The following is a 25,148-nucleotide window of genomic DNA, read 5'->3' as shown; positions in this document are numbered from 1 at the left end:
GGCAAACCCAGAGGCACCCAGGCTGCTGTCAAACTGCTCTGGGAATGATTCACAGATCCCAAAGCATCAACATTTCTCTACCCTATTCTTAAGGCAAATGCAATCCCTAGTGTACCCACTGCCTCAACAGGGGACATACTCCTGTGCTTGATGCCCTTTAAACATCAGGATGTTCTTTCCCATTAACATTAACTCAGGCCTTAGCGCAAGATAAGGCAGTAATTTTTTCTTCTCCACTAAAAACAAGATGACTGATTGTAGTGATGTTCTTAACTTAGCTCACCTGGAAGTTTGTTCCATTCCTCTGTAAGCTGCTTCCAGAAGACAGAAGTCTTTATTTCCTAGACTACAAGGATTAAATCAAGCTTTTACTGGTTTTCTCACTCTGAAACTCAAACCCATCTTAAAATGTGGGATCCAAAATGGGGCATATCACTTACTAGTCTGGAGTATTACCAAATACCTGTAAAGGACAATTCTAAACTGTTAAAGATTTACTGAGTTTTTTACTGAAAGAACTGCATTTCATTTCTGGTCTAAAATCCCAGACTATTTCGCTTTTTCCATTGCTAAATACTCTGCATTTTAACTTGAGGAAAAGTGAAATAGACTTCAGGCTATTTCTTCAAGTTTTTCTCCTGTTTTAAAAACACACACAAACTTCCCTCTGCATCTCAAGTATATTCTCTTTGTCTCCCAAACTGTTGGCACAGAGGCAGAACAAACCCTTCTAGGATCCCAGTCACCACCACAGTCACTCCTCAGCACATATTCATTACTTAATGGACCCTCCTGAAGACAGATCCCCACCAAGTATCCCATAACCAATGTGCTGCCTCACTCAGGTTGTGTTGTAAAACATCCATTGAATTAACCAAATTAAATTCATCAGCCTCCTCCCATGAGGTTGTTCCTGATAAATCCACACAGCTCATTTCCTGTTGCCTTAGAGATGCTTATAAAACCTTCAGGGATTTATTGTAGTACTTCAATAGAGACTTCACAATAGAGACTTCACACTTCACAATTTTCTAACTTTTTCTTATTTTTTTCCTTTAATCTGACCCCCTATATATTCAGTATTTATTTTCATATGTGCAGATTTACAACCAGGTGTTTGTGTACTTTGTTTGAGCGTCTTTTCCCTCAAGAACCAAAAGAGTTGCAAACCCTTTCTGTATCAGTTACTGAGTTATTGTACACTCACTTCATTCATTAAATTTTAGATCAATACCTTTATTTTTCTTTTTTTGTATCTAACACTGTTTTGCAGAACCTTTTCCTAAGCCTTTGTGTGTTCCTTAGCAGCTGCAATATAACTTTTACACCAAAGGTAAATTCTAAAATCAGTAAAATCTTTACTGTTCCTTCAGTTTTAGATGGCTGGATTTAATAGATGGTTTTAACATCAGCAAAATATAATGAAGATGATAATAAATTTCAGAATCCTTTTCAAATGCAGGTCTGGCATGAGAAAGAAAAATGTTAAGAACTTTTACCACATATACCCCATCTTTGGAAAGAATTCAGCATGAACTGACAGCATGGCTTTATCTTTTAGAAGTGTCAACACACAGTGGACTGTCTATTGCAGTCTGAGCTCACACTGACTTGAAGTCACCATGAGGAAAAATAACTGACCATCGAAAATGTCCCAAAATTCTTGGGAAATTCAAAGCCAAGCAAAATCAAAAAAGCTAAAGCCATCTTTTGTAACATATTAGTGAAATGGAATTTTTATCTGCCAAAGCAAGCCAGCAGAACCAGTGCATCTACCATGCACCAAAAGAGACCTTCAGAGATGCCTGACTGATTCAGACTGGAAACCAGTTCCATAACAGAGACAAATCAAGCAGCTTTGTTGCCAGACAAAGCACGCTGGACGAGGGTGAATTCTCATACATGCAACTATGTATTCTTGAGCTGTGCAGTTAGAGGAAAGTCTCTGAGCTGTTTTGTGCTTCACAGTCCTGTAGTTCTGTACAGCTGAGCTTCTCTACTTCCCTTTTCAAGGCAGGCTGGAGGAAACAAAATCCTGCTGCTTCCTCATTAGCGTGAAGTGATGCTGTCAAATTATCTGCAGACAGCTTTTGAAGTACCCCAAGGAACAGCTAGGCCTCCAAAAACCCAACATACACATGGAAAATGCTTCTTCCTAAACCTCCCAAGAGGAGGAAGATGCACCAGTGGCTCCTACAGCCCATGAACTGCAGCTGGCTTGGGAGCATCTGCAGCTTACAGCAGTTCTCACCAGATTCTTGTTCAAGTCCTCCACTCTTTGCTCTCATTTAGATGACCTGGAAGAAATTTCGATGCTTGCAGATGCCAAGGACATCCCTTGTGAGTTGCGTCCTTAGGTATGAGAAATGCCACTAAGTCAAGGGTTTGACTGAGAGCCCAGATCTTGCTGTTATGTGATAGCTCTGCCAGAGCCATCCTGGCAGGTCTATAAATCCCAGTATTTTACAAAGTAACAGTGGAATCTGAAATAAGATTAGTTTCTGAAGGACAAGTTGGTGGTCTGGAGGTTTTATTTTATTTCAGAGTGTTGCCCTAGGTCAGGTCAGCTGACCACACAGGCAAGGAGCACAGGCTGCTGCTGTACCACTGCAGATGCCAAGCATTCAGTATCAGCAGTCAACGCTAATACCAGAACAAAAGACAAGACTGTTTTCCCAAGTACAACAGTCCCCCCATAGACCCAGCTTCACTCAGATTGTGTCTAGGATCAACCATTTTTTCACAGTAGAGACAAATTTATTCTTGGGGAAAAAAAAAAAAAAACAAAAAACCAAAAAACAACAACACCAAAACACACACACAAAAAAAACCCTAAAACCAATATGGTGGGTCATATCTCTCAGAGAGACTCTGGCATCCTCAAGAAAGGTCAAGAACTCACTCCCAACGCCTCTAAGCCTTACTAAAAATGAATAGAAGAGACAGAAACTCTCTATCTATTCAATAGCAAAAATTCAGACATTCTGTCAAGATCTGAACACTTTTACCGTGTTTTTTTCCTAACACAGCCTGGGGCTCAAAAACATTCTTGAACATGAAGGTTCATATAAACCTACCAAATTAGAGTCAGAAAGACTTTCAAATGTAATTTACAACTCAGACAGTCAGCAAAAACATGAAAGGGCGCAACCCAGAAGATTCCTCCGATATATAAACACTCAGAGCAGCATCAAAATTTGTTCTGCAATAATGTCTTCATGAGAGTTGATATTTAGTTATCAAGGAAGTTGTGGATAAACCTCAAGACTGAGAATGTTTTTGGTGCATATTCTCATTTCTCCCAAGGGAATCTTGATCTTCTGAGGAATATTAACATGAAGTATGCAAAACATTTTATGGACTGTTTATAACCTAATGACTCCAAGTGTAACCTTAGATGTCATTCTGCAAAGACTTAGTCATGTTCAGCAATCTGAGCAGAGGGAAAATGCTAAAGCCTCTTGGGCAGATCACTTTTATTGCTCCTTTAGCTCTGTTCAAGCAGTTTCACATAATACAGTTAACTTATACTGGTATCAGCAAAACACTGCTCAGAATAAAGCTGACATAAAACTCATGGTTACATTATTAACTAGTAAAATCCTTCCAAGCACTTGTGTTTGGAAATGTCTCTTCACATATACAGCCAAATCTGAAAATGCAGAAGATTTTTACTTAAATATTACTTAATGGTAATGTTAAAACTAGTGTTCTTCTGAAAAAGACTTTGAAATAAATACTCTAATCCTACAATAAAAGACAAACATGAAAAACTTATGGTTCTCACTGGGTATGCCTATTGCAAATCAAGTCACCTTCCTGGAAAGTCAGTATGTATTTGCTAAATGAAAACAAAGCATTTCTTATGGCTTCACAATTAGAATTTTAAAAAACAGATGCTACAGGAGTTACAGTTTTCTTCACAATGCTACTTTACCAGTTATACATCTTGAACGCTAAAAACAAGTATTCAAGGAGAAAATACTATCACAATCTGTGAAGTTAATATTTATGTTAAAAATACTCATGGAAGAATCTAGCTGTTTGCTTTCCAGAAGCCACTATCTGGTCTCTTCTATTTTTCAAATAAGAAGAGGCCTTTGCAGAGTTATAAATAAAATACTGAAACCTCCATGCGACTTTCCCATATGCAGCTTTTCAACAGCCAAGTGATTTCCCCTATCCCATCCTCACTGTTTGCATACTAAGGCAATGTTTGCCAAGTTTTGCCAAGTAAAGAATTCTTAAGCCAAGTTTGTAAAACCAAGAAGATAAAGATTTTGTTAATATCCTCTGATCAGAGATAAACATCATAAGGAGAGTTAAACTGTGGAGAAGAGCGAGAGAAAAAAAGATTTTATGTTTTGCCATCAATTTACCAGTAATGTCACTGTGTCAGTATAGAATATGAGAATGCCAGCATCAGCTTCTCTGATTTTTTGAGAGCCTAACATGTAGCCATCCACTTCCACACATGTTCTGAGACATAGTACTCCTCACTCATTGAACAAACAAGCAGATCTAACCTGAAAGGTGGAGGAGTTCAGAGAACATCTCAGTTTTATTCATCTAGGGCTACTGGCAGATGTAGCTGACAGGATTTTCCCACCTGTTGCTTTTCTGGTTGCTTTCATTCCCACCACAATATCTGAAAGACCAACATCCAAATGGCTCTCCATGCTATGCATCACATCCAAAAAGCTTGTGGAGGTGACTTAAAACCAGGCTTCCAGTCTTGTGAAGGGTGGGACCTGTGACCACATCTACAAGGAACAACACAGTGGCTAATTCTGAGCCAGAAGGAGATTGCAGACAAGGCTGGAGCACATGTACCAGGACAACAGAAAGGGCTGCCTGCCAGAGGAAAACGCAGAAGACAAAGTACAGAGCAAGTAGGGCAGCCCAACAAGGAATGCAGGAAAGTCACCTGCCACAGAACATTAAGATGCCATGTTAGACTGAATGCCCCACAGCAGAAGTCCAAGACTTATTCTTCCCAGGACACCAAAGTATCTGTTTTCCAGTCTAAGCTGTAGCACAACATTCATTCCCACTGACCTCACTTTTCCCCTTGCATGAGCAACATGCCCAAGGTGCTATCTTGATCAATGCAATCACAAAAGGTCGTTCATTACACGCAGCAGATCAGTAAAGCACATCTGGCAGTAGGACAAAAATCTGCACAGGGACACCCTGAATTCTCATGTTCGATTTGATCTACATCAAATCCCACTAATATCTAAACACTCCTCTGTCACCAGGAGTGCAAGAGCTGTGGCTGTGGGTGGTGACAACCTGCAGCTTCACTCCGTGTCGGTGTCATGAAAGCCTGGCACCAAGACTTACAAGAAGAAACTGCACACACAAAGGGGATGGAAAAGCCTGCTCCACCTTCATGAAAGGTATTCTCTGGTCCTACGTAAAGCCTGAAAAGCGAGGGGCAAGTGGTTCTGTCTTTACCCTCTGCAGTCATGCTCAGCTATACTCAATGTCTGCACTCCTCTTAAGTTTATGTTAAGTTTATGTTTACTTCCCATTGACAAATATGTTCTGCAGTCTATTTCATCTGTTTTCAAAAAGGCAGATAACACTTCTTTTTTTTGCATCAGCGAGGTTTCTTGTGCAAGACAAATTATGGCCTCTATACAAAACATAACTGGGATTGCAAATAACTAGTCATCCATTCCCAAACTGTACCGGGTTTCATGTCTGGCAAAGTTACTCTTTTCTATTCTTTCCTTTTCTACTAGCAAAATAAGAATAAAATTTACTATATCAGAAACAGATTAAGTCATTCATGTTTATAGAGAACACCTATTACTTTATATTACAGGAAAGATTTGACATGCTTCATTTCATATTTGATAGTTCAGTACTATATTTGTATACATACAGAAAATAAGCAGAACTCAAAAATTCACAGGTTTCAGAAGAGGACATTCTGTGATTTAGTTATTTGCAGGTAATAAGAAAAAGCAAATATAAAATCACATTGTTTATGAAAACTAGTAATTGTTGATGATGACCATGTTTTAGGGTCAATCTTTGGAGAATTGTCAGTAAAAAGAAGCATCTTCCTTTTATTTACCCCTGTCCTACACCAAATATCTATATTAAAAATAATTTTAAAAACCAAGACAGCTTGATTTTCTTTTATTCTTCCACAGTATCAAGGAGACTGAAAGCATAATTCACTCTAGTAATTTCCTGTAAAGGAGGATTTCATTGTTAGCTACAGTAAGCAAACACCAGATTTAAATTTTCCCTTGCATCTTGCCAATATTCTCTTGATTCAGCTTAAAAAAAAGTTTTCTTTCCACTTCAGTAACTTTCCTCTTTAGGTCTCCAACAAAAAGATGGATGATAATTTAGAAAGATTTGTAGCCTGCATAATTTCTGGTTGGTATCAGTTACAAGCCAAAAAGTAATCAGAGATTTAAAATACTGGCAGAAATAGTTTAGTGGTTGGTATTCCTTTGCTAATGCAGAACTTCAATACTGCCTTTACAAAATGAGCATCAAAAGAGAAATATGTACTCAGTGCTTCTGACTTACTTGATTGTAACTGGACATTCTAAGTTGGAAGCCATAAATACACTGCCAACAGCCTCTGAGATAACCAGCAATATGGTAGCAATAAATGGCATCAGGATTAAAAATGAACCATCTCATAATTTCTCCCAAAGTGCCAAGAACTCAGACCTTCATATGAGTGAAGACTATTTACAGTGTAACCACACAGGAAAACATATATTCCAGACTCACAGGATTGGAACCCTTGTAACAAAGTACCACAGTGATGACTCAACTTCTATGGGTAATTTTTTTCCCATGCCATTAAATATCTAATTTTTCTGTCTCCACACTTCAACAACCCACTTTTTGTACCTCAAAATACTGACAAAAGTTACCAGTGACCTCCCATGGCAGGAGATGCATGGGAAACTATGCAACAGCCTTTGGGGTGGGGAAGCCAGCTCAAATCTTAATTTCTCAACTCAGGAGCACAAAGAAAAGAACACTTGTACCGGCTTTCACATCTCTCTTCTTCACATCTTGACGTCTCTGCTAACAGATTCTAACAACCAGGACACCAGAATTCATACTTCAGCATCTTCAGCTTCTTTCCTGAAGGACTCCAGCTATTGATTCCTGATAACGTTGCCAAGCTGGTCCCTGAAACAAGCCAGAGAGTGCTCAGGAAACATTCAGGAAAAGGTTGGAAGAAAGAGCTGGTTGCAGGCAGAGATCCCAGCACACAAGAGGTCAGCCCCTGACTGCAGGGATTAGCATGGCTTTCCATATCACAGCATATCTCAAAGAGACTGCAAGAATTTCCCAACTTCAGAATAACAACTCAAAGAGGACCCAAGAGGAACTGTGAAGCTGCCAAGGCCTGTGTGGCTGAACTGAACCCTTGAAGCTCTCTGTAGCCTGGGAAAGGTACAGTCCAATGTGTTATCACAAGTACCAGATGTTACTCTACAATGAAGTGCACATTTCTTGACTGGAAACCTGAATTTAGAGGTCAGAATTAGCAGTGCAGCTTTGTACATGGATTCTGACATGAATGCTAGAAACAACAAACAAGAAAGAAAAAATTTTTTTAAAAAGCCAACCAACCATCACTCTTTAGAAGAGCAGCTGCCTGGAAGAATTTCAGAAATACTTCGTCCAAAAGTGTTTCAGTTGCCATTCAAAATACTCTCCCATTGCATTTTCAATTTCAAAATTTCTTTGCCTTCGAAGTCTGTATGCTCCTATATTTTATTCAAAAGCTCTTGCAATTTAAACGTCATAGAAAAGCATACCAAAAATACCGGACTTGACTAAATGCATCCATTTCTCTGCAACCCTTATTCCATTCCAAAGCTCCATGTGTGCTTACAAGCATGTACAGAGACACAAGTCAAGCAGGATTTTCTGCAATAGAAAGAACTGCTTCTGGTGTTTATTTTCCACTTGAACCATAATTTTGAATAGCAGATGCTCCAATTTTAGTTTAAGCAAGTAAACATAAATCCTGATGAAAAGCATTAGGGATATAAAAATGCCCATTACCTCTTTGGACTAGATTTGAACTGGTGACCTAATGATGTGACACTCAGTAGTTCTTTAACTGTGATCACAGCGATTTTCATCAGCAAATACTTAAATCCCAGGAGATGATACTTCCTTGGGAAGAAATCTTCAGAAGTAAGAGTCACTATTTGTGCAATTTTAACAAGCAAGAAAATACAAGTAACAGTCACTTGATTCCTATGGGTTTCTAGGAGACCCTGGTATTACAAGTACACAACACATGGATTTGTACCAAAAGCCAGTACTTGCAAAGCTCAGCATTCACTACTAGACAGGGGTTAACACAGCATCTCCCAATAGTCTCTGTCACAGCTTTAGAAATCTACTAAAAATGAAGACACATTTTGTATGAAAATGCACAAATAGATCCACTTTGAGACAACTTGCTAGGAACTAAGGTTTTCACATTCTCTTCAACTGCATCATGTACATCTGCAGAGCCTGACAGAACTGTCCAGGCTCTTTGCAATCCAGAAGCCTTGCATCAATATCCTGGTGCTACGGCAGTGCAGGTAGGTGCAGATCCCAGTGAGGCAAGCACATGCTCCTCAGCTGGTTTCAGAGACATCAGCTGAAGGCAGCTATCAGCTTAATCTTGAAGAGAACCATTCTCTGATATTTTCTTTGGTTGTAAAAATTTCACAATGGTACATGTGCAAGCAAGGCAGATAGAGCCAAAAGCACAATTAACAATTCCCAGCAGAGGGTACATGCTGTTTAATATTTTTCAAAAACTACTGCATATGTACAGGTGCTCCATTTCACTAGAGAATCTCCAAAGCCATCTCCTAATCAATAGCAGTATTTTTAATCTCCCTGGTGAAAAATAATACTCCCATGAACAGCCATAAGTCCTTCTCCCCATCACATATGCAAACTCACTCAAAAGTGTGACCAATCCTACAAAAAGGCTCTTGAGAAGAAGCATCTGTACAGTGATCTGTCTGCCAGGGGATGAAAGTCCTTTGCTTGGGTTTGCTTTGGAAGTACAGATGTACTTCAGCTGCTCTACACTCCTTCAGCTATCCCAAAAATACCAGCCAAAACTGTCAGGCCATCCACATGAAGACAGTCACGTTCTCCAGTTGGCATCCAAGAGGTGTGCAATTAAGGACTTGCTCAGAAAAGGTACTCATCATAGGTAATTTTCACAATATCACACATAGCATTAATAGCTTCAAGAAAAGAAAAAAATGTAATATAAATTACAAAAGCGGGTGATAAATCTTCCAAAAGCATTAAAAAAGATCACAGTAAAAGCTTGTAAGGGTGAGCAACCTGATTTCATAAACATGCTTCCGATTAACCCTTTCACAGCTTCAAAAAGATACCATCTCTGTTGTTCCCAAGCACATCTGCCAGAGCTTGCCAAGGAAAGCATGAGCAAGCAGCTTCAAAGGCAGGATGACGTACCTACAGCAGTAAACCCTAATCCTTTCTGGGGAAATCACGCAACTGAACTTATTCATAGAAAATGGGATTAGAAATACTAAAACAAAACACTGCATTGAAGGAATTAGCAATCATCCCAAAATCATGTTGAAAATATTGAGCAACATTTAAATAACAACTTTTGTCAGGGCTGATAAAGAGGAGAGTAAAACTAACATCTTCAACAGGAAACCTTTAGCGGATGGGGATAGGAACAGGATATCTATGTCAGCCCAAAACCTTACACACTGGATGATGGTTTGGCAAAGAGTAGAGGTGTCCAAGAGCACCATAGCCATCATCCCTAGAAATTCAAGTGCATAAGCTCCTAGAAAAAGGTTTCAGTGATTTGACCATAGGAAACATGGCACTGATGGAAGCAGATAGTGCTTTGACAAGAAAGTAAATGCTCATGTGCAGAGCCAGAGGGAGTCTCTGGGGAGCGATTTGGGAAGCACAGCCTTATTCTTTCCACGGTTCATAATCATTCAAACTCACATATACAAGAATGTTGCAACTGCTCAAGTGATCATCTCCACTAGCGTCACACACATGGCAGAAATGCAGAGGTCAGGATTTCTGAGGCACTTCCCCAAGGAGACAGCTAATGTGACATTCTGAAGTTCCCCACATTTCTTGCACTGGAACTTCCTAGGCAACAGTGTCACATATTTCTCAATGTCCAGATCTAACCCAAATTACATGTTTACACAATCCACATGAAATTCAGGTTTTGATCAATGTGTGTTTTCATCTTTGAACAAGAACTGATTTTTTAAGTTAAGACAATCTTTCTAAAATAAACCATGTCTGTGCATAGGGTCAGGCTGCCTGGAGAGATCCTAAAACAATTAGTTTAAGTGAGCTTCCCATGCCTTCTCACTGCCGAGCAAGCTTCATTAGCAAGTACCATGTATTAAAGTCCTGATGGCTTCAACAGATAAAACAGACAACACAAAGACTTGCATCAGGAAAAAGAAGTCAGTGGAATAAAGCAGATAAGCAAGGAGAGAAAATAATACCTTGAGAAAAAAAGGCAGACAATCATGATCTAAGTGCTAATTAAATCTGCTCCCAGTCAGTATTAAATGAATGTGACCAAAAGGCACAAGTCCAGTCTAGCAAGAGAGAGCATATTTCCCTTTTGATCATTCTCTGGTGTCAATGGAAACCTCTGGGCCTTGAAGAGATACCAAGTCATTGAGAGATGACTATCTAATTTAGCACACAGAAGGTGAATGAAAGTAAATTCGAGTTTCCACCCCACATTCTCAGATCCAGGACTATCACTTGCATTTTATTAAGTCAGAGCACTCAGATTTCAGTCACCTCCCTGTGCTTTCTCCCTTCACACTCAACAGTCTCTTCTTTCCTAGGTATCAGGCTCCTCTTTCCTTTAGAAAGGCCTCCATGCTTCCCTCTTTCCAAAGTGAAAAGAAAACAGGACAAAACAGCTTACATGCAGTAAGTTCTTCATGCCAAGCAGTACAGCACGTGGCTGTCCAAATTCAGGGTAAGAGCAGAATGACTGTGTTACTTTTCATTTACAACTGAGACTGCCATGTGAGTCTTTCTCCCTTGCAGTCTCATAGATCCCAGCAGAAGAGTGACCTTGCAGCAACAACCAACTGTACAACAGAGGAACAATAGGAACAATGGGAATAGTGGGAACCAGGTAGTTGCTAAACCAAAAGCCATGGTAGCTTTGAGTGGAGGAGCATGGAAACTGCTTATTTGGAGTCTCTGCAGGGGAAGCAGAAAGATATTTAAGGACCACCCTGCAGAGCCCCTCTGAAATCTCAAAGGTAACCAGACCTGCACATGAACCCAGGAGAACTGTGCGAAAATTCAGCTTCCGCCAGTAGCAGCATCCCAATCAACTAGCAGAGCCTCTTTGCTATACCTAGACAAAAAAAAAAAATGAAAGAAAGAGAAAGATGAAAGCAAAGAGGGATTTTTTTAAAGTACTTGCTTAGAAGTTTTGAAGGAAAAGAACAACTCCTAGTTTTCCTTCCATATTTAGGCTGAGACTTTTTCAGTATTTCCACTGTTGCGAAACAGAACACAGAAGAAAACAAATCTTTGACTACACAGAAGTGCCAACCAGAAAATAAGCCACAAAAACTTGTATAAATACACGCATATCCCAAAAACCAGATGCACCTATCAAAGCATTGTTGAAAGTTTGTCTGAGTTGAGAGTGTAACTGAACTCTCTGTACTTGTTGCTAAGAACAATTTTACTCAAAATAATAACCAGGATTCAAACCAAGTAAGAAATAATGAACTTGGGTTTAATTGGTTTGTGAGAAACCCAATTTGCAAGTGCTATCCTTAGCCAGCTATTGAATATGACTGAGCCCAGAAGGCACTGTGATGAGTGACTTAAGTGGAGGCACCCTACACCCACCAACATTCCTGTTGAATGAATGTGAAATCGGCAAGAATTGCTTTTATTTATCTTACTAAAAGCATTTCTTGGAAGGGCTGGAAAAATTTATTTCAGATGGATTTTTCAGCTGAGAACAAAGTTGTATTTATTATAATTATGCACGTCTCCAGTGTGGCCTGCCTTGCTGAGAAAGAACATTAAATTCAGCTGTGCACGAACTCACAGAAGTGACCTTTTTGAATGAAAATGCTACAGTAAGAGACTTGTGGAGCATTCTCACTAAATAACCTACTGTCTGCAACTTGCAGATTAGTGCTCAGACCACTGATTTTAGCTGCTACTTACATGGGAACAAGTCCACATGAGGTCAATCATGAGGTCAAGCTGAGAATAAATCATGTGTGCTGCAGAACACAGTATAGAGAACTATACTTGGTCTCCATTCCAGTATGGATTTATGAACTTTTGTTAACCATGATGTAGAAGCATAAAATTGCAAGGCACTTTAAAGAGGTAGTTTCTGCAGGACACCCAGTGTTCCCTTTATATAAGAGGATCAAACGGAACAAGCTCTCACTTTAATGAGAGCAACAAATGCAAAAATGAACATTCACCACCTATGCAGAAATAGTCTGCTCCCTCTTGGTGGAAGACAAGGATTATCTGAAAGACTTCTGCTCCATGGAAAGCCCACGCACTTGGGGAGAAGACAGGTTAGCACTGAAGAACTAGCAAGTTAAACTAGAATGCTCATTTCATCACTAAATGAAGGTGAAATGTCAAACAGCAAGAGTGCAAGACATATGCTTGTTTGGAATTCAGGATGTCATTTCAGTGTTGGGGAGAAGACAGGTTAGCACTGAAGAACTAGCAAGTTAAACTAGAATGCTCATTTTATCACTAAATGAAAGGTGAAATGTAAAATAGCAAGAGTGCAAGACATACGCTTGTTTGGAATTAAGGATGTCATTTCAGTGTTGGGGAGAAGACAGGTTAGCACTGAAGAACTAGCAAGTTAAACTAGAATGCTCATTTTATCACTAAATGAAAGGTGAAATGTAAAATAGCAAGAGTGCAAGACATATGCTTGTTTGGAATTAAGGATGTCATTTCAGTGTGCACATATAAAATGTCCCCCTTAGACCCATCAGATGATTCTACTCTTTGCAGAAAGATTGGGTACCTCATCCTGTGAAGAACTTAACACAGATGTCTAAGCCTTCCCAGCAGCTGGGCAGTTGAATTCTTGGTGCCAAAGAAAGCAAGGCCAAGTTTTTGTGATGACCTTCAGGACATCTCATGGGCAATTGGAAGTCATTCCTCTGCCTGCCCAGCCCAAGAGCATCTCACAAGGACCAGGATCTGCTTGCAACCTGCTCCAGGCTCCCTCTCCCTTTCACTCCCAAGGTATGCTCACATGGTAGGCTCTCATGGTTCACGGCCATCTGAAGATTTTGGTATGCAGTTCAAAAGCCTAGAAAAGAGACTATCCTGTGCTAACCATCCAGAAGTCAAAATGCAGCTGTAAAAACAGTTTGTGCTGCCAGTTTGGGTTCTGCATTCCCTTTTCAGATTCTGCATTTGCATTTCAGCCAGCTTGAGCTTCTCCCACTGCTCTGCTCGCTGAACCTGCTGCTTTGGTTCCAAATCTCCATCTCTGTGCTGTTGTCTCCAAGGGGAAATAAGATACAAGAAATCCCATGTTTTGACTTTTCTATAGAACCAACTAAGTCAGCTGCAAAGAAGGAAAAGCTTACACTTGAATGAATTGTTTTCCATGCATAAACAGAGTACATGCAATTCGTGAGGGGCACTAAAGCTCAATCCTCATGTGTCTTCACATGTCGATTATTTACAGTAATGCTTTCCAGATAAATAAAAGAACAGTCTCCACTCAAGTACAGAAGAAGTCAAGAACAATAAAACTGTATCTTGACAATTAGGTAAAGTTTGACCACAGGACCTGAGGGCATTAAAAACCTTTGGACCAAAACCTTGCAAGAAGAAAAGCAAGGGTTTCTTAGTTAACAATTAATAATTTAGACCTGAGGACTTTCAGCCAGACATCCAGCTGAAGAGGAAAATTACACAGTATTTATATACACAGTCAGTACCACACAATCCCCTAGTATTTTGATACAAAAAATACATTTGGCATTTTAATGTCCCCATTGTAGATGAGAAACATGAAATTACTTTCTTAATATCATGTGGTAAGCCAGGCTTACAACTGAAGAGTTCTTTCAAAACTACTTCTCCATCATTGGGGCGTTTAAAAATATTTTTTATAATATTTATAAATTCACTTTAAAAAATCCCAAAACAAACAACAACAGCTAAACACCCAAAATTTTCTGCTTTTTCCCCACTGTTACGCTATCTTTTGGGTTAAGGAAACTAGCAAGGCACTTCACCCTCAAGAGCCCTCATGACAAGCACATGCAAGCTGACCAACACAGAAGCAGTGCAAGACTTGTAACCAAAGAGATTATTAGGTTGAACCAGATAAAAGAAGTATGGTTAAAGACCATTTCTTTAATTACAGTCACTAGTTAAAATCATAAACAAGTTTTACATTACACCCTGTGCTGAAGGAAAGTGCCTTCAGAAGGACTGTTGGCAGGAAGTGCCTGTGCGAGAGAAGAGCCCTGGTAGTAAGAGCTCTCAGCAAAAGAATACAAATAAACAAAATCTAGGGTCATTCATTTCAGAGTCTGTCCCAGTTTGTGAAGTGCCACTAGAACTTAAGGTTTCCAGAATTGTAAAATTAATTTTTTCTGTGTAATGATAAAGGCTACATCTACAGCAGCACTCAGCCAGCCTACAGATAACACTCATGCAAGGTACATGGTTTTGTAGACACAAATAAACCCTTCATTTGTTTGGTTCCAAAAGATCAAGATGGCCCACACCACCCAGCCAGATCACTGTAAACATCTCATCCAGTACTGCTTTGCTCTCCTGGAGAGCTCTACATTTTCCAGCCAAAGTCAAACTGTTCACTCCCTTGCATATGCAGATTTAGTCCTGTTTTATTAGGACACAATGAATGTACTTAATCCTTTGGTTGCACTTCTAAAATCTTTTAGAGTAGGATTACAGCAAGAAGAGTTTTGGTTATATATTGTTAGATAACATAACACAGACAAGAAACCATCACTGTCACACTTTGTGTTCCCCAAAGTTTATCTGCTCTGTTAAAGGCTGTGAAAAAAGGAGATTAGTCTGAGCCTCATCCACACCAGGAATACAGCAAGCCCTTACATTTCACACCAGCCTGAAGTTACATTCCAGCAAAGGTGAAATAAGAAAACAACAGATTTCTCTGTCCCTTAAACTAAAGTTTTCCTGGCACAGTGCTTCTCAAAAGATATATATTGTGGTGAAAATAAAGGAGGACTGCTTCTCCATCTAGTCCATCTAAAGAAAGCAGACTGCAGGTTTCAGAGCAGAAAATGATTGCTTCAGACCTCCTGAATTCATCTTTGGCAGGATGATCCTTGGACCTTGGAGTCAAATGATGGGCCTAAGAACACAAAATAGGTCTGAGGGGAAAAATCTCCTAACTCTTGTTTTGACAACCTAACCACTGTTTTAGTATGATCACAGACTCTGGCAAGTAGAGATAAAAAGAGCAGAAAAGCAAGAAACTCAGTAAAAAAAATGAGCCATAAACATGAGAGTGCATGTGAGATGCAAAAATTCCTAGTGAGATGAGTAGGAAAAATGAGCAAAACAATGAGACAAGAAGAAAACCATACAGCTAGGAAAAAACGTAGAGGAAAATAAGAGCTCTTATTTTTGACACAGCAATTTAAGATAGGCTCTGTTGGTGACCAAGTGCTAAGTGTCAGTAAATGGAGACAATCAGCGATGACAGATGTCTGCAAGCCTGTTTTATCTAAGCTACAGATCACAGGAGCTTGGAGAGTCAAATGCAAGCTGTTTGTGAAGTTTGCATCTTCTAAAAAGACAGAAGTCAAAAACGACAAGGTAATTTGAAGACAACTCAACACAGGCATAATCTTCCTCCTCCTCTTAAGCATTCACTGTTTGAAGAGCAGTCTGCAAACAACAAATGAGGCAACCACTAAGAAAAGGAGGAATTAATCACAGAAGACTCTGACCTGCGTCATGACTTTCACATGTATTCAGGTAGTTACATGCATTCCAAGCAGAGTAAAGGTCTTTCAGATCATATTTGAAGAAAATTCTTTCCTTCCCCCAATAAGCGAGGCAAATTTGGTAATTTTACAGTTACAATTGATACACAGGATGTGAATCAATCCAGGGTTTGGCCTTGAAGACTGCCTTCTTTAAAGGTTTTGTTCAGTGTTTACACCACTGTACTATGTCCACCACCTCCTCCAGCTCTTCCCTTACCTCCTGGCTCATTCTAATCTCAGCCCCCACATAACCCTTTCATTCCACACAGTTACTCCCAATTCTTGGTTAGCTTAGCTCTAAAAGGTGCTTTTACCAACTGCTACTTCCATGGGACAGATTTTCTGCCCACCACCAGTGGGATGGCTGTCACAGGGGATAATTTATGCAACAGGATGGCCTGATCTTCTGCTGGAGACAGAAGACATGCAGTTCCTGTGGGTTCCTGCTGGCAGTCATCCACCACCTGGGATTTAAAGAGGATCCCAAACAGAGAAAGAGGTTTTTAAAACAAACAAATGACCCCTGATACAGTGTAAACAAATAAAAAGCTTATTACACAGAGCAAGGAATACAAAACTTAGCAAGGAAGAGGACTTCTGCATATTTTGCACTCCTTCTGTATCAGGCCTCTGGTGTGGCTGCCACCATTACACCACTGTTTGACTGGAAGCAATATCCGAGACTTTCTTAATTATCAGCTCTGATTCCACAATAAGTTATAATAAAAGGTCTCTTGTGGACAACAGTACTTGACCTGCTGGTCATATCTGCATGCTGGACACGAGAGAAAAGAGTGAATCACTTCTGCTCACTAAAAAGCCTTTGCACTGTCTGCAGGAGGGTCATTAATGGTCAAGTGTCTTCCCTACTTCCAAAGGAACACCTGACACCTTTTACACAGAGAAAACTCAGGATGGCTGGTGAGATTCCTGGCAAAACACACTCTTCATTCCTTATCAACCTTTTCACTTTCAATTTGCTCTTCAGCCAGCAGGAGACAACATGAAAAATAAAAGTAGCTCTGTAACCACTGGAGCTGACCTCCCATAAATGTTTTCCACAAGGTTGACTGCCATTGCATGCTCACAAACTGTGAGCTCCAATGGAGGCTCTGGTAAGAGGCAGGGCATGTATCAAGTCAGTCAACACAACTCCAAAATTTCTCGGTGCTAATAAGCTCACTAGTGTAGCTTCTCACTCAGTGATTTCCTGTTTGGTTTTTGAGGTGTCTCTATGCCTACCTGTTTTTAGGAATTCTGTTGAAATTTTACACATTTTTGAGGTATCTTCCTATCGAATTTCATTCAAGTTGGTCAGTAGCTTCAAAATGGATGGGGAGATGACACTCACAACTACATAAAGCTCACCTTCTTCTGTGAACTATCTTCTTTCATTAATAAAATCAATTTTCCTGCTCAAGTCACTCTCTCTCCCTTCTCCAGGACATTTAACAAAGGTCAGTATCTTGACAAGCTCCCTCAACCTGAAGTAGAGCCAAGAGAGGGTTAGTTTCTGCTTTTCCCATGTTCCCTCCCAGATCTTAAAAATAAATCCCCAGAAGCAACAAAACAAATGAAAAAAACCCAAACCAAAACACAAAAAAACCCCAAACCCAAAAAACCACACCCCATGGACCTCCGCTCAAGTTGCCTCTGAAATTTTTATTACTGCCTTGCACACACCAAAACCAGTGATGAAATAAAAACACATCACAATTAGAAGTAACAAACTTCCACCTCATAGTAATGGAGATTAAAAGAGTAAAGAAGGGAGAATCTTCTTCATTGCTAACAGATCTTTCCTTTCTTGAGTTTCAAAAGCCTGCAGTCAGGAATGCAAGATCTTGATCCTCTATGAAAAAAGGAAAGGTCCCTTTGTCTCTTACTCCCTAAACCTAGAACCCTGCAACTTGTCAGTCTTGGTAGCTGCTTGCCATACCCACCTACACCTCTGCAACCCATGGTCAGCAAGATGCCATTTAAAATGCTGCTGTCCAAAGCTCTGTCCCCTTGGAATCCACACTGGGAATCTCCTCTCAGTCACTTCCTCATAAGCTTCCTGTGCATTGTCAGTGTTTGGATTTGGTTTACAATATGCCAGTATAAAAGTGCTTGGGAAGAAGGAACTGTCAGAAAACCGCATCTGAATCTCCTACACAACCCAGTTCTCATGTCCTTTTTTTCTCTGACCAGTTTGGACTGGCCTCAGGCAATGCCAGGTAGGTGGATACTGGCTCAGTAGAGAAGGCCCGCAAACAAGCAGCACCACAAGGTGCCTTCACACAAAATACAGTCTCTCCCTCCTATCTGCAGGTGTTGTTCAGGGCAGAGCATGCCAGGGAGCATTGGCTACATTGGCATTAAATGGGTTGTCCTGCTGCATCAGTCTGCCACTATCACCTACCTCACTTTGCACCTAGCAAACCCCTGCATGCAAACTGCTCTGTTGCTGTTCCAAAAGCAATTGCACAGACCACAGCTATCGTCTAAAAATAATACTGGAGGTGGTGATCCCACTGATAATCACATCATTAGAGAAGAATCAAGCTTTTCCTTGTCCAAGCAGATAAACAGCAGGTTTCTGCAGCACCTTGAGCCTTCCTCTGCAGTCAAACAGTATCTACTGCTGAAATAATGGAAAAAAACTTCTTTTGTGACTGCCACACCAACACACTTCTTTTAACAAGCAAGGCAGGGGCACGCAGTTCCTGCTTGGCAAGCCTGTCCTCTCCAGCCAGCTGTTATTTCAGGCACGTTTGTTACGTGCACTCTTCACAGGTCAGCCAAACAATCACCTGTCACAACTCCACTGCCACAGCACCCAGGTGTTGGCATCCCAAAACATCTCCTCTTAGCTCGGGCCTTTCCAATCACACACGACAGCAAGGGTGAATGAGGGATCCAACTTCCCTGTCAGCATCTCTCAATGAATTCATACAAGAATACCATCCCTCACCCTGAGCTCTTTTTCTTCTGACTCAGAAGTACAAACCAAAACCTGGCATAATCAGGCTGTCCTGCAACATGCAATGAGCATCTTTGCCTTGCCATGACTAATGGCCCATCCAGGACTGTCACCAGCCCTGCCTCAGAGACAGCTTTTAAGATCTCTGACATGCTGAGTCTTTTCCTGCACTCTGCAAAAACAGCAGCACAGCTTGCCTGCTTGTCTTGGATTCATTTGTTTCATTCTGAAACAAATTCAAGAAAAGACTGCATAAGAGACATAGAGTCATTGGTTATATGCATTAATAAACTCAGTGGATTCCTGTGCAGCTAACCAGAAAGAGTAAATTCTTACTCTGTAAAGCAAGGCAGCTCAGATCAGAGGAATATCCCCAAACCTGGTACCAAGTACATGTTGTCAGGAGACAGAACAAAAGGCCACATGCAGCTCAGCATTACTGAAACTGCTGGACATGCCTGACAAGAAGACCTTTGCATAGGCACAACCACAGGGCACATCAGTGACAGCACTGTGTGAAGAAGTAGGCCACAGGATCATTAGCCCAATGATAGCTTTTTGCCACAAGCAAAAGTCTGTTCCATCCTGCCAATCCTCCCAATGTGACTTAAAAGGGAAAAAAAAAAAGCAAAAAGAAAAGGTGGGAAGTTTGCATTTACAAAATATATTGCCCATTACCTCAGAGGATGGCCACATGTAGGATCATAAAGAAACAAACTATTACCAACATTAGTGCCCTTCTAATACCACAGAAAGACAAAGGTAAACATCAACATAACACCAAGTTAATACAGGCTGACAGAGCCATATAAAAGAGCAGAGTTTTCATTTTGCCAACAGAAAAGCAGCTATTGAAGATGCTTAGAGGAGCAGCACTTCTGGGAATGAATATGAGGGTTCAGTGGGTATTTTAGCCAGGTCTGAATAACTGCTGTTAAAATGTGGCCAAACACCAAGCGCATCCCCAAACACCCTCTGCCTCCCTACCAATGGCAGATCATGACTTTGGGCAGGATCTCTGCTGCAGAACAGCACCTCAAACAGCAGAGCCACTGCTCAGGATACTCAGTACTAGATGCACCCACTAGCCAGATGTGGCTGACCTGACCCAACAGGTTGGGAGGATGGAAAAATCCCCAACCATAGCAAAACAACTCTGGCAGATGACACCTTCCAAGTTCCCTTCCGGCACACCACTACTCTGCTAACACTTGCCCAAGTTAATTCTTAAACAGGTGCTAGCTATATATTTTTTAATTAATATTTGCAGGGTGGCAGGGAAATTCTCAGAAAGGCAATGACAGGTCCCAGTCACAGAGATGCCTTGACTTCTATGAAGAAATCTGCTGGGGTTCACTGGACATTTCCAGATCAGGCTTTTCATCTGCTGCCCAGCTGCAGAGATGCAAGTTGAAAGTGTTATAGCATTTTGTGTAATTATGAGTGCAACTCAGAAAAGAAATTTAATCAGCAGGAAGGCGTGCTATACAGATGAGACACACGAGTTCATGGTGGTATAATCATCACAGAAAGAGCAGTCCTTAACCCAGCCTGCAGTTATTTAGAGGTTCCTGTTCTGAGCAAGTGCATCACGTACTTTGATCTCTGCTGCCTCCTGCCAAAATTGTGGATATTAGCAAGCCAAAAAACCAAGAGTCGCAGACAAAGACATGGCAGACAAAATACATCCTGTGGTTACACAAGCAGCTCTCTTCCTAAGAACCTGATGCATTTCAGGAGACACAGAAGCGCAGCTGTAACTAATTACTTTTACCTTAATCAAAAACGTTGTTTTAAACTTACAGATGAGGAGCCCGTTAAATGAGAACTGAAACTTTGCTGTTCAGTTCACAGACTCCCTGAAGTGATGTTCTGAAAGGGCACGAATCCAGCCAAAGCCTTGGATGAAGCATGGTAACTCCACAGTGGTGCAATCAGAGCTGTGGTCACAGCCTTGGACAGAAACTCTGTGTTACAGGGGTGTTAGCCACAGTGACAGTCATGCTGAGTTACTCCTCAAAGCAAGGATCTGTCCTCTTTGTCACATATGATTAATCATGCCTCAAGTCACAGTATTTCAAGCAAACTCTTTAATTTGGGATGAAATCGGTTTTTAAGAAGAACATGCTTCTGCCAGATTTTGGCTCAAAACCACCTTATTAGAGAAAGACAGATTCCACAGACTTGTCACATAGTTAACATTCACTTAAATCTCTTGTTTTCAAAGACAATAACAGTTGAGAAAACTATGTGATAATTAAGTTGCAGGCATGGGAAGCAGACAGATAGTTGAGATGGTCAAATAACCTTTATTCTGCCCTGTAGAGACAAACTATGATAGAAAAATTATTAACGTTTCAAATTTTTCATTACAAGTTTTATCCAGTTAATTTTTAAACATATTAATTTCTTATTTCCTTCTGCCACAAACTGAGAAGGAGCACATAGCTACGGTGTGCTGCTAAGACTCTACTTCTACAGCTGCTACTGAACATGGATAGATTTCTTCTTCCTGTGATGTTTATCCTGATTTTATTACAACATAATTGGAATACTTCTGCCTGTAAACTACTAATAAATGCTTCCACTCGAGTTAACAAAATTTTGTGCTCTGATTACAAGTGAAACTGCAATGAATAGTCATGGAGGCAGATAAACTTGGACTTGGGATAGACGATAATTAGCTCATCATTTTCTCTGCAATCCACCTTAGTTAAAAGAATGGTCTTTGACAATCCTGGGCAGCCTGGACTTATTTTAACCTGAAAAATCAGACACTCCTGCAGAGCACAGTGTGTTCTCCTGAATGTTTGTTCAGTGCTAGGCAGTACAGCTCCACCTCCTGAATTATTTAAAGGACACATTTCTTGCAGCCCAGCCTTAGACCACCGGGTCTGTGGTACAGCTCTTCCAGGCAAGGGGGCACAGACCCTGAGCAAGAAGCTCTCCTGGACAGCAGAAGCAATCAGGACACAGCAAATGTCTGCAAAGTACATGGAAATAGGCAGCAGTCACCAGAGGCAGCAAGGGCAACAGCACTCTGGAGAGGAAAAGAGACAAATGCTGTCAGGGTTTCAGGTGGAAACACAAGAACCTTTGGTGCAGAGATCTTCCAAGTCCAGCACTGTCCCGCTGCAGGTCTTCTCTGTGAACTCACTGGCTCACTCTGATGAAATCAGGCTCTAAGGCAACACCAAAGCAGATGAAGTTTTGTTACATGCTCATTTCTCGAGATCCTACATTACCATGCTGGTTTTTGAGTGGGCAGCTGTCAATCTCTAGTGTGCAGTGAGATAATACCAGCCTTTTGACAGACAGAGTATACATTTAAGATCTAAAAAAAGCTGTGAGAGTTTTATATAGACAGACTATGGAAAGGAAATGAGTAAAAGATGCATCCCTATCCAAGTGCTCTTAAAGAAAACGTAGGCAGACAAACCTGTTATCCCCCACTCTCATGTATTGTACCACTCAAGACATATGATTTTAGGATTATTTCTGGTGCACTGCCTAGAGAGTATATCCACAAGCCACAAATGCCACTATTCCACATGCAATCCAGATGTACAATTGCTTCCATGCCCTCGTCCTTTTCAACTTCCTATTTGTTTGACTAATGTATAAACTGTCTGAGGCAGGGAGCCTCTTGCACACCCTTCAAAGCAGGTATGACATTTTTATTAGCATGTATAGGGTTATAGAGACTCACAGCTACCATACAGATAATCCTACCACCTGACCACTGCTCACAGCTGGGTACTGCAACAACCAGAGAGCAAAACGGTTCTGAGATGTGCTTGTTTACATTTAGTTTATGTACCTCAGCCTGCAGGTGAAATGGAGCAAGCACCACGACTTCCATCTATTAAAGGCAGTTAAGACAATGTGGAAAACACATAGTTCAGTTTTGTTACATGCTCATTTCTCATGTCTAGGGCAGGAACAGCCAAGCCTTAGCCTCAGTGTGGCTGAAGGGGATTTGGGATAGCTCCACCAACAGCAAATTACACAGCTTTTAAGGTAGATCTTGAAAAAAAGAACAGAATTCAAAAGAGGCATAACATCTGTAATCGTAGACAAATTCCTCACCTCCTCCTGCAGAAATATTGAAAAGTATTTTAGTAGATGCATTCCAGAAGGATACATCCATCTGCATCCCTCTGACATTAAGCACAATGCACCCCATGACACCTGTGACGTACAGTCACAGATCAGCATCTCACTATCTCTGACCTTCAACAAATGCAAACTGCAATTTGTACTTTATACAGAATACACCATATCAAACCAGAAGTCATCATGTTCCATCCATGCTCTCCACGGGGTGAAGATGACATAATGACTCCATGAACCATAAGATCCAAGTCATGCACAGGTTGCTTGGCCGAGTGGAGTCCTCACTGAGAGTCACTGACCATACACATCAAGGTGGGAGAAGTTACAGGTGTCTACCCTGCTGGACTCAAGACCACCACTGGAGATGTGAACAGTACATATTGCAGCATATACAGGAGACGGAGTAAAGAGACGAAAAAGAGGGAGCCAACTTCATTAAAACCCTTCCCAGCACAACAAAAGTATTAACTGGGCAGTCAGATCCTACAAAGACAAGGCCTGGCTCCCCTCATGCCAGCTGTAACACGCTCTCCCTTCCCGCTGCCCACAGGTTTGAGCCTTCTCCACTGTTCCTGCCACGGGAAGACCAGCTCACCTGTGCTGGGCAGCACCACACAAGTCCCACTTTCCTGCTGACCCACAGCTTCTGTCCCACTGCCACCCTCCAGCTCACTCCAAACCTCCTTCAGCTCTGTCCCCTCACAGGTCACCTTGCTCCCTATCACCACCTTCAAAAGGCACCTGCATCTCCACCCGCAGACCCCTGCGCACCTGCCAGCTCCGGCCCCTGCCCTCACTACAGCCGCCTTCCCCTTGGTGTCCACTCAAACACCTCTCTCTGTCGTCCTGCAGCCACTCTGCCGCACAAAGCCCCTGCAAGCGGCACTGCCACCCGTGCCTGGATCCCCACCCCACCTCTCCATCCCCCCGGTACACAGGAGCCCCGAAGCCACGGCTCTGCATCTCCTCCAGCTTCACTCAAGTCACGGGGCTCCCCAAACCTCAGGCGGCCCCCAAGCGCCTCTTCCCCCTGGCACCTCACGCACTCCCGGCCAGAGCCGCTGCCCCAGGGGCCGGCGCAGCCGCCCGCACTCACAGCCGCCCCTTTTCCCAGGGACGCAGCCCCCCGGCGCGGCAGGGCGCGACCCCAGACCCCCCGAGCGGCTCGCCCTACCTGGGCAGGCTCCGCGCCGGCGGGCAGCCCCTCGGGCAGGGCCTGGAGCAGCAGCAGGGCCATGGCGGCGCGGAGCCTCCTCGCCATCCCCCCCACCCCCCGCTCCCGCCTCCCCGGCCCGACTGCGGCCCGGGACGGGAGCCCAGGGGCACCCCGCGCCCGGACCCGCCCTCAGCACTCGTCTATTGGGCGGCCGGCGCGGCTCTCCGCTTGCCATTGACGCGGAGCGATGTCGCTTATGGCAGAACCGGGAGGGGCGGGGTCTGCGCGCAGGGAGCTGCCATCTCCAGTGTGGCACCGCGGGGAGGGAGCCTGCGGGCTGCTCGGGCCGCCATGCTGTGAGTGGCGGAACTGGCTGGAGAGGGGTGCGGGGAGTGCGCGCACACACATACACACTGACACAGATACCCAGACAGACAGAGACACACACACACACACAAATGGAACCCCGTGAGCACAACTGGGCACTGCGAAAAGGGGGCTCCACAGGCATCCTCCTCCACAGCCACAGCATCCCTGTAGCCGCCAGGCACTCATCCTCCGTTCAGCTGGTCACTCCTGCTCAGCATGAGCCCTGCTCACATTGTCCCAAACCCCAACAGCCCACCCGGGCCTGGGGCACACCGGGAAGTGCGGCATGGAGAGGGTGCTGGGATGGCAGCAGTGGAATGGCACTGGATGCAATCTGTTGGTGCCAGCATCATTGGGAGACATAAGCAGCATGGAGAACAGGGTCTCCCGCTGTGGCTGTGTCCCAGCACGTCCCCACACAGTGATCGTGCACGCTCACAGCCGGAGTGGGGACATCAGCACTGGGCATTCA

At 42.3% G+C, this 25,148-nt stretch overlaps 1 protein-coding gene across 4 annotated transcripts in view; it reads right to left on the bottom strand.

Annotated features, from left to right (window-relative positions):
* Positions 1-24,419, bottom strand: part of WBP1L (WW domain binding protein 1 like) — a 58,994-nt gene extending 34,575 nt beyond the window's left edge. For 2 of the 4 annotated variants that reach the window (XM_085583687.1, XM_021536325.4), the window contains exon 1: positions 24,326-24,419. Coding sequence is in view for 2 of the 4 variants with exons in the window: in XM_021536325.4 (XP_021392000.1) it covers positions 24,326-24,412 (87 nt within the window). In the remaining 2 variants the exon portion in view is untranslated. Of the gene's footprint in view, positions 1-7,028; positions 7,177-17,438; positions 17,617-24,325 lie in introns of those variants that run through there. The other 2 variants (XM_021536328.4, XM_085583686.1) reach the window with 2 other exon arrangements.
* Between the last annotated feature and the right edge of the window lie 729 nt (positions 24,420-25,148).

This window comes from Lonchura striata, chromosome 6 (assembly GCF_050655825.1).
Source record: "Lonchura striata isolate lonStrDom1 chromosome 6, ASM5065582v1, whole genome shotgun sequence".
Taxonomy (NCBI): Eukaryota; Metazoa; Chordata; class Aves; order Passeriformes; family Estrildidae; genus Lonchura; species Lonchura striata.
This window is presented reverse-complemented; position numbering and strand designations above follow the sequence as displayed.